An 18,764-nucleotide genomic window follows, 5' to 3' on the forward strand; every position below is an offset into this window, starting at 1 on the left:
TTGCTCTTTCCCCTCTCTTTTGCTCTCTCTCTCTCTTCCCTCTCTTTTGCTCTTTCCCCTCTATTTTACTCTCTCTCCCCCCCTCTCTTCTGCTTTTCCCACTCTCTTGTGCTCTTCCCCTCTCTTTAGCTCTTTCCTATTTTTTTTCTCTCCTCCTCTCTTTCTATTTCCCTCCCCTCTCTCTCGCGCCGACCGCACCCGGCCATGCCCCCACCGTGCCCGACCACGCCCCAACAATGCCCTGTCATGACTGGCCACGCCCACGCTCCCGTCCGGCCACGTCCACTGCGCATGACATATTCGGACAAACAAACTTGGCCTTTTATATTATAGGATTAGTGATATTATTTAAACCACTGTCGTACTCAGACTTATGTTATCCTGTTAACTGTCAATCACTAGAATAATGACCATTTATTTAGCTTCATCTACAAGACAGACAGACAGACACAGACATATAGACAGGTATTGGTTTGGAAGAAGAAATTAAATAATTAAGGGTTTATTTCACTTACATATTTATTATTTAGTAATTTTAGTGCAAATATTTCCTGTGGATGACGTTCTTTGTTTTATTTGCTGTTGCCTTCCAGCATGAAGACGACTTGTGTGAGCTTAATGTAGATGATTTACTGGAATACGCTCAATACTGGAGAGGAATAAAGTAAGTAATGAATCACTGACATGTGATCTTGTGCTGTGCACGGCCTGCTGGGACTGTAACACTAAACCAGGGGGAGGTACTGACATGTGATCTTGTGCTGTGCATGGCCTGCTGGGTCTGTAATACTAAACCAGGGGGAGGTACTGACATGTGATCTTGTGCTGTGCACGGCCTGCTGGGACTGTAACACTAAACCAGGGGGAGGTACTGACATGTGATCTTGTGCTGTGCACAGCCTGCTGGGTCTGTAATACTAAACCAGGGGGAGGTACTGACATGTGATCTTGTGCTGTGCATGGCCTGCTGGGTCTGTAACACTAAACCAGGGGGAGGTACTGACATTTGATCTTGTGCTGTGCACGGCCTGCTAGGTCTGTAATACTAAACCAGGGGGAGGTACTGAGATATGATCTTGTGCTGTGCACGGCCTGCTAGGTCTGTAATACTAAACCAGGGGGAGGTACTGACATGTGATCTTGTGCTGTGCACGGCCTGCTGGGTCTGCAATACTAAACCAGGGGAAGGTACTGAGATATGATCTTGTGCTGTGCACGGCCTGCTAGGTCTGTAATACTAAACCAGGGGGAGGTAATGACATGTGATCTTGTGCTGTGTACGGCCTGCTGGGTCTGTAACACTAAACCAGGGGGAGGTACTGACATGTGATCTTGTGCTGGGCATGGCCTGCTAAGTCTGTAATACTAAACCAGGGAGAGGTACTGACATATGATCTTGTGCTGTGCATGGCCTGCTGGGTCTGCAATACTAAACCAGGGGGAGGTACTGAGATGTGATCTTGTGCTGTGCACGGCCTGCTGGGTCTGCAATACTAATCCAGGGGGAGGTACTGAGATATGATCTTGTGCTGTGCATGGCCTGCTAAGTCTGTAATACTAAACCAGGGAGAGGTACTGACATGTGATCTTGTGCTGTGCACGGCCTGCTGGGTCTGTAACACTAAACCAGGGGGAGGTACTGACATGTGATCTTGTGCTGGGCATGGCCTGCTAAGTCTGTAATACTAAACCAGGGAGAGGTACTGACATATGATCTTGTGCTGTGCATGGCCTGCTGGGTCTGCAATACTAAACCAGGGGGAGGTACTGAGATGTTATCTTGTGCTGTGCACGGCCTGCTGGGTCTGCAATACTAATCCAGGGGGAGGTACTGAGATATGATCTTGTGCTGTGCATGGCCTGCTAAGTCTGTAATACTAAACCAGGGAGAGGTACTGACATGTGATCTTGTGCTGTGCACGGCCTGCTGGGTCTGTAATACTAAACCAGGGGGAGGTACTGACATGTGATCTTGTGCTGTGCATGGCCTGCTGGGTCTGTAACACTAAACCAGGGGGAGGTACTGACATTTGATCTTGTGCTGTGCACGGCCTGCTAGGTCTGTAATACTAAACCAGGGGGAGGTACTGAGATATGATCTTGTGCTGTGCACGGCCTGCTAGGTCTGTAATACTAAACCAGGGGGAGGTACTGACATGTGATCTTGTGCTGTGCACGGCCTGCTGGGTCTGCAATACTAAACCAGGGGAAGGTACTGAGATATGATCTTGTGCTGTGCACGGCCTGCTAGGTCTGTAATACTAAACCAGGGGGAGGTAATGACATGTGATCTTGTGCTGTGTACGGCCTGCTGGGTCTGTAACACTAAACCAGGGGGAGGTACTGACATGTGATCTTGTGCTGGGCATGGCCTGCTAAGTCTGTAATACTAAACCAGGGAGAGGTACTGACATATGATCTTGTGCTGTGCATGGCCTGCTGGGTCTGCAATACTAAACCAGGGGGAGGTACTGAGATGTGATCTTGTGCTGTGCACGGCCTGCTGGGTCTGCAATACTAATCCAGGGGGAGGTACTGAGATATGATCTTGTGCTGTGCATGGCCTGCTAAGTCTGTAATACTAAACCAGGGAGAGGTACTGACATGTGATCTTGTGCTGTGCACGGCCTGCTGGGTCTGTAACACTAAACCAGGGGGAGGTACTGACATTTGATCTTGTGCTGTGCACGGCCTGCTGGGTCTGTAATACTAAACCAGGGGGAGGTACTGAGATATGATCTTGTGCTGTGCACGGCCTGCTAGATCTGTAATACTAAACCAGGGGGAGGTACTGACATGTGATCTTGTGCTGTTCACGGCCTGCTGGGTCTGCAATACTAAACCAGGGGGAGGTACTGAGATATGATCTTGTGCTGTGCACGGCCTGCTAGGTCTGTAATACTAAACCAGGGGGAGGTAATGACATGTGATCTTGTGCTGTGTACGGCCTGCTGGGTCTGTAACACTAAACCAGGGGGAGGTACTGACATGTGATCTTGTGCTGGGCATGGCCTGCTAAGTCTGTAATACTAAACCAGGGAGAGGTACTGACATATGATCTTGTGCTGTGCATGGCCTGCTGGGTCTGCAATACTAAACCAGGGGGAGGTACTGAGATGTGATCTTGTGCTGTGCACGGCCTGCTGGGTCTGCAATACTAATCCAGGGGGAGGTACTGAGATATGATCTTGTGCTGTGCACGGCCTGCTAAGTCTGTAATACTAAACCAGGGAGAGGTACTGACATGTGATCTTGTGCTGTGCACGGCCTGCTGGGTCTGTAACACTAAACCAGGGGGAGGTACTGACATTTGATCTTGTGCTGTGCACGGCCTGCTGGGTCTGTAATACTAAACCAGGGGGAGGTACTGAGATATGATCTTGTGCTGTGCACGGCCTGCTAGATCTGTAATACTAAACCAGGGGGACGTACTGAGATATGATCTTGTGCTGTGCACGGCCTGCTGGGTCTGCAATACTAATCCAGGGGGAGGTACTGAGATATGATCTTGTGCTGTGCACGGCCTGCTAGGTCTGTAATACTAAACCAGGGAGAGGTACTGACATGTGATCTTGTGCTGTGTACGGCCTGCTGGGTCTGTAACACTAAACCAGGGGGAGGTACTGACATGTGATCTTGTGCTGTGCACGGCCTGCTAGGTCTGTAATACTAAACCAGGGGGAGGTACTGACATGTGATCTTGTGCTGTGCACGGCCTGCTAGGTCTGTAATACTAATCCAGGGGGAGGTACTGAGATATGATCTTGTGCTGTGCACGGCCTGCTAGGTCTGTAATACTAAACCAGGGGGAGGTACTGAGATATGATCTTGTGCTGTGCACGGCCTGCTAGGTCTGTAATACTAAACCAGGGGGAGGTACTGACATGTGATCTTGTGCTGTGCATGGCCTGCTGGGTCTGTAATACTAAACCAGGGGGAGGTACTGAGATATGATCTTGTGCTGTGCACGGCCTGCTGGGTCTGTAATACTAAACCAGGAGGAGGTACTGAGATATGATCTTGTGCTGTGCACGGCCTGCTAGGTCTGTAATACTAAACCAGGGGGAGGTACTGAGATATGATCTTGTGCTGTGCACGGCCTGCTAGGTCTGTAATACTAAACCAGGGGGAGGTACTGACATGTGATCTTGTGCTGTGCACGGCCTGCTGGGTCTGCAATACTAAACCAGGGAGAGGTACTGACATGTGATCTTGTGCTGTGCACGGCCTGCTGGGTCTGCAATACTAAACCAGGGAGAGGTACTGACATGTGATCTTGTGCTGTGCACGGCCTGCTAGGTCTGTAATACTAAACCAGGGGGAGGTACTGAGATATGATCTTGTGCTGTGCACGGCCTGCTGGGTCTGTAATACTAAACCAGGGAGAGGTACTGACATGTGATCTTGTGCTGTGCATGGCCTGCTGGGACTGTGTGTGTGTTTTTAAAGGTGCACAAATACATATACAAACACACATAGAAATTTTCACACATATATAAATATACATCTTTAAGCCATTCGCAGTTCAACACCCTTTAAACATTTTAATAGCAAATATATAAACACTGTCTGAGATCAGTGGCTGGTGAATTAGTCTGGGAGATCTGGGGGCAGAGTTGTGGAAAACTGACAGTGCAGTTATATCATGTTGGGGTAATCTAGGTGAGGAGATGGGTGGAGTTACAAAGGAGTGGGCCGGTTTAGATGTTGCTAGGCTACACTTGGAATGCATTACATTTATAAGGCACCAGGGGGTGCTGGTGAGACAATGGTCAGGACTTCCATGCTATAACAGTCCTGCAAAATACAGGACGGTTGGAATCTGTGCTTTAGGGGTTAGTAATACAAAATGGTCAGGGGTTGCGTGAGGTAAAATGATGATTTCTTCATCTTAATAATCACTGGCAGACACACTCAGGCAGTGTTAAGGGCATTACGCTAACAATATATATCTCACTATGCTACTGACAAATGGCACTATCTCATGCTTACGGAGCCCAGTGGGTGACTATAAAACAGATCTGCGCCTTTTGTCACCAGTAGCTGTAGGTTACAACTGCGCTGATCGCTCACACAATAACTTTATTCATTTCCAGGGACAGGCTGGAGATGGCCGTGGGTCAGTACATGGAACAGACTCAGCATGTGCTTAACCACAAGGTAAGTACTTCTGGCTTCACTAAAAGTCATAAAGAGATTATACTTAAAGTGAATGTCAACTGTTTTTAAAAATACTGCATGAAAGTTTACATTGAAGCCATTCTTTTAAAATACTTACCTTTAATTCCTAGCAAGCGTAGAACACCGGAGCAGCGATTCCCCCACCCCCAGGACGTCTCTTCTTACTTCAGAAATGATGAATCCGGCTTCCTCCAATCACGGCGTGGACTCAGGCAATATTTCTTCTGGGGGGGAAAGCCGTTATTGGAGGAAGCCTGATGCGTCTTTACTGACGTAAGAATAGATGACCGGGGAAATCGCTGGTTCGGTGTTCCACGCTTGCTAGGAAGAAAAGGTAAGTATTTTTAAAAAAAATGGCTTCAATGTAAACTTTCATAAATGAAAGTGCCCCTGTTTTTAATAGTATTGTCAAAAACAGGGCTTTCATTCGTAAAAGTTGACATTCAATTTAACCCCAACGTGATGTCAGGTGTTAAATTGAGAGAAATAAATTCACACAAAAACATCTGTCATGGATACCAGGCTGCAAGGGTTAAATCGCCACCCCCTACTACCTTACCCCTTCCTGTTTCTCAGCGGATTTGGGCTTTTGAGAGCTACCGTGATCTCCCAGACATTTGATTTGATTTGACTTATTTTGTGTTTGTTACATCCTCATGAGAGAGCTGATCTCTGACCGGGAAAACCCTCCTGGAACTGCCTGCCGGCCAGCCACTCCACACTGGATACCCGTTCCCTTTTACCCCAGGTCACTCCAGCGGCCCCTTGCCCCAGAGCTCCACTCTTTTGGGGATTGATAGCCCCTAGGGGGGACCAGAGGTGGGGTGATTGCCGGAAGGAAGCTCCATTTGGAACTGAGGGTTTTGGACACCCCCACCTCCATATCTTTCCCAGGCTGTAACTCCGGTCCGGACCGAGAGCTTTCCAAGGACACCCTGGAAGTGCCGCCATTCCCCGGGGATCACCCCGAAACGGCAACCTCTTTATCACTGGGACTCTATGGGACTGTGCGTTTACCATAGAAGAGTTAGCGCAGCCAACTTTGGTAGAGTGCCACCTATACTTTTAATGGATATTACAAACGTGTTAAGTTGCACACTTATTAGAAGTTGGAAGATATCGTTTGCGCTCGAGCACAAGTCAAAGCTGTGCTAAAATATTTAGTGCAACTTTAGACCTGAAGTGTAAGCATTACACACCTATACAGCATTGCACACCTATACAGCATTACACACCTATACAGCATTGCACACCTATACAGCATTACACACCTATACAGCATTACACACCTATACAGCATTACACACACATACAGCATTACACACCTATACGGCATTACACACCTATACAGCATTACACACCTATACAGCATTACACACCTATACAGCATTGCACACCTATACAGCATTGCACACCTATACAGCATTACACACCTATACAGCATTGCACACTTAAAAAGCATTGCATACCTATACAGCATTGCACACCTATACAGCATTACACACCTATACAGCATTGCACACACATATACAGCATTACACACCCATACAGCATTAAACACCTATACAGCATTACACACACATACAGCATTACACACACATGCAGCATTACACACCTATACAGCATTACACACATATACAGCATTACACACCTATACAGCATTACACACCTATACAGCATTACACACCCATACAGCATTACACACATATACAGCATTACACACCTATACAGCATTACACACCTATACAGCATTGCACACCTATACAGCATTGCACACCTATACAGCATTGCACACTAATACAGCATTGCACACCTATATAGCATTACACACATATACAGCATTACACACATATACAGCATTGCACACCTATACAGCATTACACACATATACAGCATTACACACCTATACAGAATTACACACATATACAGCATTACACACCTATACAGCATTACACACATATACAGCATTACACACCTATACAGCATTACACACATATACAGCATTACACACCTATACAGCATTACACACCTATACAGAATTACACACATATACAGCATTACACACCCATACAGCATTACACACCCATACTTAATACTTAAAAAGCATTGCATACCTATACAGCATTGCACACCTATACAGCATTACACACCTATACAGCATTGCACACACATACAGCATTACACACCTATACAGCATTACACACCTATACAGCATTGCACACATATACAGCATTACACACCCATACAGCATTAAACACCTATACAGCATTACACACACATACAGCATTACACACACATACAGCATTACACACCTATACAGCATTACACACCTATACAGCATTACACACATATACAGCATTACACACCTATACAGCATTACACACCTATACAGCATTACACACCCATACAGCATTACACACCTATACAGCCTTACACACCTATAGAGCATTACACACATATACAGCATTACACACCTATACAGCATTACACACCTATACAGCATTACACACCCATACAGCATTACACACCCATACAGCATTACACACATATACAGCATTACACACATATACAGAATTACACACCTATACAGCATTACACACCCATACAGCATTACACACCTATACAGCATTACACACATATACAGCATTGCACACCTATACAGCATTACACACCTATACAGCATTACACACACATACAGCATTACACACCTATACAGCTTTGCACACCTATACAGCATTACACACCTATACAGCATTACACACACATACATCATTACACCTATACAGCATTACATACCTATACAGCATTGCACACCTATACAGCATTGCACACATATACAGAATTACACACATATACAGCATTGCACACCTATACAGCATTACACACATTACACACATATACAGCATTGCACACCTATACAGCATTACACACCTATACAGCATTGCACACAAATACAGCATTGCACACCTATACAGCATTGCACACCTATACAGCATTAAACACCTATACAGCATTAAACACCTATACAGCATTACACACATACAGCATTACACACATATACAGCATTACACACCTATACAGCATTACACACCTATACAGCATTGCACACCTATATAGCATTACACACCTATACAGCATTACACACATATACAGCATTACACACCCATACAGCATTAAAAACCTATACAGCATTACACACCTATACAGCATTACACACCTATACAGCATTACACACCTATACAGCATTACACACCTATACAGCATTACACACCTATACAGCATTACACACCCATACAGCATTAAACACCTATACAGCATTACACATACATACATCATTAAACACCTATACAGCATTGCACACCTATACAGCATTACACACACGTACAACATTACACACCTATACAGCATTACACACATATACAGCATTACACACATATACAGCATTACACACACATATACAGCATTACACACCCATACAGCATTACACACCCATACAGCATTACACACATATACAGCATTACACACCTATACAGCATTACACACATATACAGCATTACACATACGTACAGCATTACACACATATACAGCATTACACACCTATACAGCATTACACACCTATACAGCATTACACACACATACAGCATTACACACCTATACAGCATTACACACCTATACAGCATTACACACCTATATGGCATTACACACCTATACAGCATTACACACCTATACAGCATTACACACCTATACAGCATTACACACCTATACAGCATTACACACCCATACAGCATTACACACCTATACAGCATTACACACCTATACAGCATTACACACCTATACAGCATTACACACCTATACAGCATTGCACACCTATACAGCATTGCACACCTATACAGCATTACACACCTATACAGCATTACACACCTATACAGCATTGCATACCTATACAGCATTACACACCTATACAGCATTACACACATATACAGCATTACACACCCATACAGCATTACACACATATACAGCATTACACACCTATACAGCATTACACACCTATACAGCATTACACACCTATACAGCATTACACACCTATACAGCATTACACACCCATACAGCATTAAACACCTATACAGCATTACACATACATACATCATTAAACACCTATACAGCATTGCACACCTATACAGCATTACACACACGTACAGCATTACACACCTATACAGCATTACACACATATACAGCATTACACACATATACAGCATTACACACACATATACAGCATTACACACCCATACAGCATTACACACCCATACAGCATTACACACATATACAGCATTACACACCTATACAGCATTACACACATATACAGCATTACACACACGTACAGCATTACACACATATACAGCATTACACACCTATACAGCATTACACACCTATACAGCATTACACACACATACAGCATTACACACCTATACAGCATTACACACCTATACAGCATTACACACCTATATGGCATTACACACATATACAGCATTACACACCCATACAGCATTACACACACATACAGCATTACACACCTATACAGCATTACACACATATACAGCATTACACACCCATACGGCATTACACACACATACGGCATTACACACCTATACAGCATTACACACATATACAGCATTACACACACATATACAGCATTACACACATATACAGCATTACACACACATATACAGCATTACACACAAACAGCATTACACACCCATACAGCATTACACACCTATACAGCATTACACACCCATACAGCATTACACACCTATACAGCATTACACACCTATACAGCATTACACACCTATACAGCATTACACACCTATACAGCATTGCACACCTATACAGCATTGCACACCTATACAGCATTACACACCTATACAGCATTACACACCTATACAGCATTGCATACCTATACAGCATTACACACCTATACAGCATTACACACATATACAGCATTACACACCCATACAGCATTACACACATATACAGCATTACACACCTATACAGCATTACACACCTATACAGCATTGCATACCTATACAGCATTACACACCTATACAGCATTACACACATATACAGCATTACACACATATACAGCATTACACACTTATACAGCATTACACACCTATACAGCATTACACACCTATACAGCATTACACACCTATACAGCATTACACACCTATACAGCATTACACACATATACAGCATTACATACCTATACATCATTGCATACCTATACAGCATTACACACCTATACAGCATTGCATACCTATACAGCATTACACACCTATACAGCATTACCCACCTATACAGCATTACACACACATACAGCATTACCCACCTATACAGCATTACACACATATACAGCATTACGCACACATACAGCATTACACACCTATACAGCATTACACACATATACAGCATTACCCACCTATACAGCATTACACACATATACAGCATTACACACCTATACAGCATTGCACACATATACAGCATTACACACACATACAGCATTACACACCTATACAGCATTACACACATATACAGCATTACCAACCTATACAGCATTACACAGATATACAGCATTACACACCTATACAGCATTACCCACTGTTACGGTTGCCTCCAGGCTGGCTGGAAGTTGGACCGTAGAAAAGGATGCTCCTAGCGCTCACCAAAGGAGCAGCAGCACCGTAGACTCTATAACTGCTGCGTAGCCACCATAAGTAATGCCGACTCTATGAACCACCGCTGCTGGGCTGGTATCTCGCCGTCTGCTCTGCGCCCTGGACCTATGACCAGGCTCCAGTAGGTGAACCTCTTCCTTCTGTAGCAATCCCTGTAGCTAAGGGAGTATGAAGAGCATAGCAATCCCTGTAGTGATTATAAGCTGTATCCTACAAACATGAGTCAAAGCTTCAAGTTAGAGGGTCAACATAGGTCTCAGATGTGCTGGAGCACACAGCCTGCTTTTTATTGAGGTTACATGCAAACAGGACACTCTCAGGGGGAGGCATAAAATCCCCCATCACACATTTGATATTAGATAGAGAGACACTCCCTTTGACAGGCCACAACATTACTTCAGCAGATAACATTTTACACACAATAAAACAATGCAGTCCACCTTATCACTACTAGAAGTCTGATTAGACAATGGGAATGTTTTATCACTAAACTTAATTAGAGCTGATCCCAGCAAACTTGTATTTAGAATGCTTCTTGAAGCTGAACAAAGTTATCTCTGTAGTTCTGACCGAAGGGTCTGTCACATAGCACTTAATGTCACACAATGAAACTGAACCAAGTGGGAGAAAGCCAGGGACAAGTCATTTCACAGGTCTGGGGACATAGTCTTAAAGGGGCATTGTTCACCAAAGTCACAATATGTCCCCAGACGGTTCTTAAAGGGCCACACACACCCAACAAAAGTCAATATGTCCTCAGGGGCACAATCTTCCAGGGGCCATAGTCATGTGGAAGGAGGCTGGCAAATAGGCTTCTCCAAAATCCAGGGAAGCAGGGCAATTTTCCATTTAAAGGGCCAGTTACAAACAGCATTTTGTAACATATCTCCCCTTTTGGAGGGAGACTAACCAGGCACCTGACCTTCTGCCGGTCAGTGCCTAAGTTAGTCTCGCAACCCACCCACAAATAATCGTTAGCAGCAAAGTAGCCCCCCCACAATACGTAGTACTGGCCTGTAAGTTCCAGGTTGTAGGATGAAAGTGTAGCATCCTCGGCCTTCCTGGCGCAGCTGGGCAAATAGCTGATGGTACTTGGGGGGCAGAGGCCAGCGGCACTCTGCCCTGGTGCCAGCGCTTCTGCTGGGGTGAGGGGTTTGCAGGCCAGTTCTGTAACAAGGACAAGGTCTGTAGGGCAGAGGCCAGCAGCGCTCTGTCCTGATGCCAGCTCTTCTGCTGGGGGAATTGGGGCATAGTCCTGCCCGGTGGCAAAGGGAACGTGGGGGTCAGTGGGGGTTAACATCTCCACTGTTAACCCTGGGCCCAAGTTAGGAGTTAGCTGGGGAGGGGGAGATTGGCTTACCTCCTCCTCCTGATACTCCGGCGGCCGTTGGGAAGGGAGGTCGATGCTCTCCCCTTCCTGTGGAACGTGCTGCGGCTGGGGAGAGAGACCGGTTGTCTCCTCTCCCTGGAAGGCACACTCTGGCTGGGGAGGGAGGTCGATGCTCTCCCCTCCCTGTAGCTGGGTCTGTCGCTGGGGATCTGGGCCGCCTGCCCAGCATCCCTGTAGGGCCGGTAGAGAGACTGCGGTCCCATCTCCACCTGCCTGCTGGGGGTCCTCCCAGGACCAGTCTATGAGGCCTGCTGCCTCTGGTATCTCTGGTTGGGGTTGGGGAAGGAGACCGGTTGTCTCTTCCCTCTGCACAGTATACTGCCGCTGGGGAGGGAGGTCGCTGCTCTCCTCTCCCTGTGGAACATGCTGCGGCTGGGGAGAGAGACCAGGTGTCCATACCCTCAAACTCCACAGTTGGCGCTCAAAGGCTCGTGCCGCTTTGTTCTCCGTATCCAATTCCCGGATGATGCGACTGACTACCTCCTGCGCAGGGTCTGGACCATATCGGACTAGCCGCCTCTTTACCTCTGGAACGAAATCCGCGCCCTCATAGCGACGGATCCGGTTGAGGTGCTCTTCACATGGTTCTGACCAGTATCTTGTCAGCTCCATGCTGCTGTAGGTAGGGACGCTGCGCAGTGGCTAGCGTTGCCCTCAATTACTCTCCTACGATACCAGTGCTGTTGTGGTGCTGCTCCTTGCGCTAGGACGCCAATCCCACCGCTGCCGCCAAATGTTACGGTTGCCTCCAGGCTGGCTGGAAGTTGGACCGTAGAAAAGGATGCTCCTAGCGCTCACCAAAGGAGCAGCAGCACCGTAGACTCTATAACTGCTGCGTAGCCACCATAAGTAATGCCGACTCTATGAACCACCGCTGCTGGGCTGGTATCTCGCCGTCTGCTCTGCGCCCTGGACCTATGACCAGGCTCCAGTAGGTGAACCTCTTCCTTCTGTAGCAATCCCTGTAGCTAAGGGAGTATGAAGAGCATAGCAATCCCTGTAGTGATTATAAGCTGTATCCTACAAACATGAGTCAAAGCTTCAAGTTAGAGGGTCAACATAGGTCTGATGTGCTGGAGCACACAGCCTGGTTTTTATTGAGGTTACATGCAAACAGGACACTCTCAGGGGGAGGCATAAAATCCCCCATCACACATTTGATATTAGATAGAGAGACACTCTCTTTGACAGGCCACAACATTACTTCAGCAGATAACATTTTACACACAATAAAACAATGCAGTCCACCTTATCACTACTAGAAGTCTGATTAGACAATGGGAATGTTTTATCACTAAACTTAATTAGAGCTGATCCCAGCAAACTTGTATTTAGAATGCTTCTTGAAGCTGAACAAAATTTAACTCTTAATGGCACACAATGAAACTGAACCAAGTGGGAGAAAGCCAGGGACAAGTCATTTCACAGGTCTGGGGACATAGTCTTAAAGGGGCATTGTTCACCAAAGTCACAATATGTCCCCAGACGGTTCTTAAAGGGCCACACACACCCAACAAAAGTCAATATGTCCTCAGGGGCACAATCTTCCAGGGGCCATAGTCATGTGGAAGGAGGCTGGCAAATAGGCTTCTCCAAAATCCAGGGAAGCAGGGCAATTTTCCATTTAAAGGGCCAGTTACAAACAGCATTTTGTAACACCCACCTATACAGCATTACACACTATACAGCATTACACACTATACAGCATTACCCACCTATACAGCATTACCCACCTATACAGCATTACACACACATACAGCATTACCCACCTATACAGCATTACACACATATACAGCATTACACACCTATACAGCATTACCCACCTATACAGCATTACACACCCATATACAGCATTACACACATATACAGCATTACACACCTATACAGCATTACACACCTATACAGCATTACCCACCTATACAGCATTACACACCTATACAGCATTACACATCTATACAGCATTACACACCTATACAGCATTACACACCCATATACAGCATTACACACATATACAGCATTACACACATATACAGCATTACACACATATACAGCATTACACACCCATACAGCATTACACACCCATACAGCATTACACACCTATACAGCATTACACACACATACAGCATTACCCACCTATACAGCATTACACACCTATACAGCATTACACACCTATACAGCATTGCACACACATACAGCATTACCCACCTATACAGCATTACACACCTATACAGCATTACACACACATACAGCATTACACACCTATACAGCATTACACACCTATACAGCATTACACACCTATACAGCATTACCCACCTATACAGCATTACACACCCATATACAGCATTACACCCATATACAGCATTACACACATATACAGCATTACACACATATACAGCATTACACACATATACAGCATTACACACATATACAGCATTACACACATATACAGCATTACACACCTATACAGCATTACACACCTATACAGCATTGCACACCTATACAGCATTACACACACATATACAGCATTACACACCTATACAGCATTACACACCTATACAGCATTGCACACCTATACAGCATTACCCACCTTTACAGCATTACCCACCTATACAGCATTACACACCCATATACAGCATTACACACATATACAGCATTACACACATATACAGCATTACACACATATACAGCATTACACACATATACAGCATTACACACACATACAGCATTACACACATATACAGCATTACACACATATACAGCATTACACACCTATACAGCATTACACACTATACAGCATTACACACCTATACAGCATTACACACCTATACAGCATTACACACACATATACAGCATTACACACCTATACAGCATTACACACCTATACAGCATTACACACCTATACAGCATTACACACATATACAGCATTACACACATATACAGCATTACACACACATACAGCATTACACACATATACAGCATTACACACATATACAGCATTACACACCTATACAGCATTACACACTATACAGCATTACACACCTATACAGCATTACACACCTATACAGCATTACACACACATATACAGCATTACACACCTATACAGCATTACACACCTATACAGCATTACACACACATATACAGCATTACACACCTATACAGCATTACACACCTATACAGCATTACACACCTATACAGCATTACACACCTATACAGCATTACACACCTATATGGCATTACACACATATACAGCATTACACACCTATACAGCATTACACACACATATACAGCATTACACACCTATACAGCATTACACACCTATACAGCATTGCACACACATATACAGCATTACACACCTATACAGCATTACACACCTATACAGCATTACACACATATACAGCATTACACACCTATACAGCATTACACACCTATACAGCATTACACACCTATACAGCATTACACACCTATACAGCATTACACACATATATACGGCATTACACACATTACACACCTATACAGCATTACACACACATATACAGCATTACACACATATACAGCATTACACACCTATACAGCATTACACACCCATACAACATTACACACCTATACAGCATTACACACCTATACAGCATTACACACCTATACAGCATTACACACCTATACTGCATTACACACCTATACAGCATTACACACCCATACAGCATTACACACCTATACAGCATTACACACCCATACAGCATTACACACCTATACAGCATTACACACCCATACAGCATTACACACCTATACAGCATTACACACCCATACAGCATTACACACCTATACAGCATTACACACCTATACAGCATTACACACCCATACAGCATTACACACCTATACAGCATGTTACGGTTACCCTTAGTCTCGCTGAGAGATGGACCGCTTAGTAGCCTGGATCCCTATTGCTAAAGAGGGGAGAAGCTGCTTTCCATAGTATTCTATATGAGTCTCGCAAATATAGAATAATCTCCCTTAGCTGCAGTACAGCTAGGATACCCTTCTGTCCACAAAAACGAGTCAACGCTGCGATTGAGGGTCAAACAAGAACTCAGGACTGGGATGCCCAGCCTGCTTTTTATTAAGGTTACATGCACACAGGGCACTCCCAGGGGGAGAGGGGGGGAAGCACAAAATCCCCCATCACACATTTAGATAGAGAGCACTGTCCTTTGACAGGCCACAATAGGATTACAGTACTTAAGATAACAAGTTTACAAGTTCATCTTATCAATTAGCAGTCTGGCTCCAGAGGTGATTAGACAATAGTTTCTAAAAGCTGAAAAAAAAGAGTTAACTCTTTATGAAATGAAACTTGTTACAGTTTTCTTGGAGCCCTTCTTAGGCGCTGGCTTGCTGGTTCAGGCATTGCTGCTGGGAAATAAGCTCTTCACAACAGAATAACTAATGCTTCTGTAACACAGCATTACACACCCATACAGCATTACACACCTATACAGCATTACACACCTATACAGCATTACACACATATACAGCATTACACACCTATACAGCATTACACACATATACAGCATTACACACCCATACAGCATTACACACCCATACAGCATTACACACCTATACAGCATTACACACCCATACAGCATTACACACCCATACAGCATTACACACCTATACAGCATTACACACCTATACAGCATTACACACCCATACAGCATTACACACCCATACAGCATTACACACCTATACAGCATTACACACCCATACAGCATTACACACCTATACAGCATTACACACCCATACAGCATTACACACCCATACAGCATTACACACCTATACAGCATTACACACCCATACAGCATTACACACCCATACAGCATTACACACCTATACAGCATTACACACCCATACAGCATTACACACCCATACAGCATTACACACCCATACAGCATTACACACCTATACAGCATTACACACCCATACAGCATTACACACCCATACAGCATTACACACCTATACAGCATTACACACCCATACAGCATTACACACCCATACAGCATTACACACCTATACAGCATTACACACACATACAGCATTACACACCTATACAGCATTACACACACGTACAGCATTACACACATATACAGCATTACACACCTATACAGCATTACACACCTATACAGCATTACACACCCATACAGCATTACACACCTATACAGCATTACACACCCATACAGCATTACACACCTATACAGCATTACACACCCATACAGCATTACACACCTATACAGCATTACACACCCATACAGCATTACACACCTATACAGCATTACACACCCATACAGCATTACACACCTATACAGCATTACACACCCATACAGCATTACACACCCATACAGCATTACACACCTATACAGCATTACACACCCATACAGCATTACACACCCATACAGCATTACACACCTATACAGCATTACACACCCATACAACATTACACACCTATACAGCATTACACACACATATACAGCATTACACACCTATACAGCATTACACACACATATACAGCATTACACACATATACAGCATTACACACCTATACAGCATTACACACATATACAGCATTACACACATATACAGCATTACACACCTATACAGCATTACACACATATACAGCATTACACACACATATACAGCATTACACACACCTATACAGCATTACACACCTATACAGCATTACACACATATACAGCATTACACACATATACAGCATTACACACCTATACAGCATTACACACATATACAGCATTACACACACATATACAGCATTGCACACCTATACATCATTACACACATATACAGCATTACACACCTATACAGCATTACACACATATACAGCATTACACACACATATACAGCATTACACACACATATACAGCATTACACACACCTATACAGCATTACACACCCATACAGCATTACACACATATACAGCATTACACACACATACAGCATTACACACCTATACAGCATTACACACATATACAGCATTACACACCTATACAGTATTACACACCTATACAGCATTACACACATATACAGAATTACACACATATACAGCATTACACACACATATACAGCATTACACACCTATACAGCATTACACACATATACAGAATTACACACATATACAGCATTACACACACATACAGCATTACACACCTATACAGCATTACACACATATACAGCATTACACACACATATAAAGCATTACACACCTATACAGCATTACACACATATACAGCATTACACACCTATACAGCATTACACACCTATACAGCATTACGCACCTATACAACATTACACACCTATACAGCATTACACACACATATACAGCATTACCCACCTATACAGCATTACACACACATATACAGCATTACCCACCTATACAGCATTACACACACATATACAGC

At 44.1% G+C, this 18,764-nt stretch overlaps 1 protein-coding gene across 1 annotated transcript in view; it reads left to right on the forward strand.

The window, feature by feature from the left end:
- Positions 1 to 18,764, forward strand: part of LOC128664935 (phosphatidylinositol 3-kinase C2 domain-containing subunit gamma-like) — a 131,742-nt gene that overhangs the window by 30,266 nt on the left and 82,712 nt on the right. The window contains exons 3-4 of the mRNA XM_053719728.1: positions 594 to 664; positions 5,097 to 5,160. Coding sequence (XP_053575703.1) covers positions 594 to 664; positions 5,097 to 5,160 — 135 coding nt within the window. The remainder of the gene's footprint in view (positions 1 to 593; positions 665 to 5,096; positions 5,161 to 18,764) is intronic.

Source organism: Bombina bombina, chromosome 6 (genome assembly GCF_027579735.1).
Source record: "Bombina bombina isolate aBomBom1 chromosome 6, aBomBom1.pri, whole genome shotgun sequence".
NCBI classification, from domain to species: domain Eukaryota; kingdom Metazoa; phylum Chordata; class Amphibia; order Anura; family Bombinatoridae; genus Bombina; species Bombina bombina.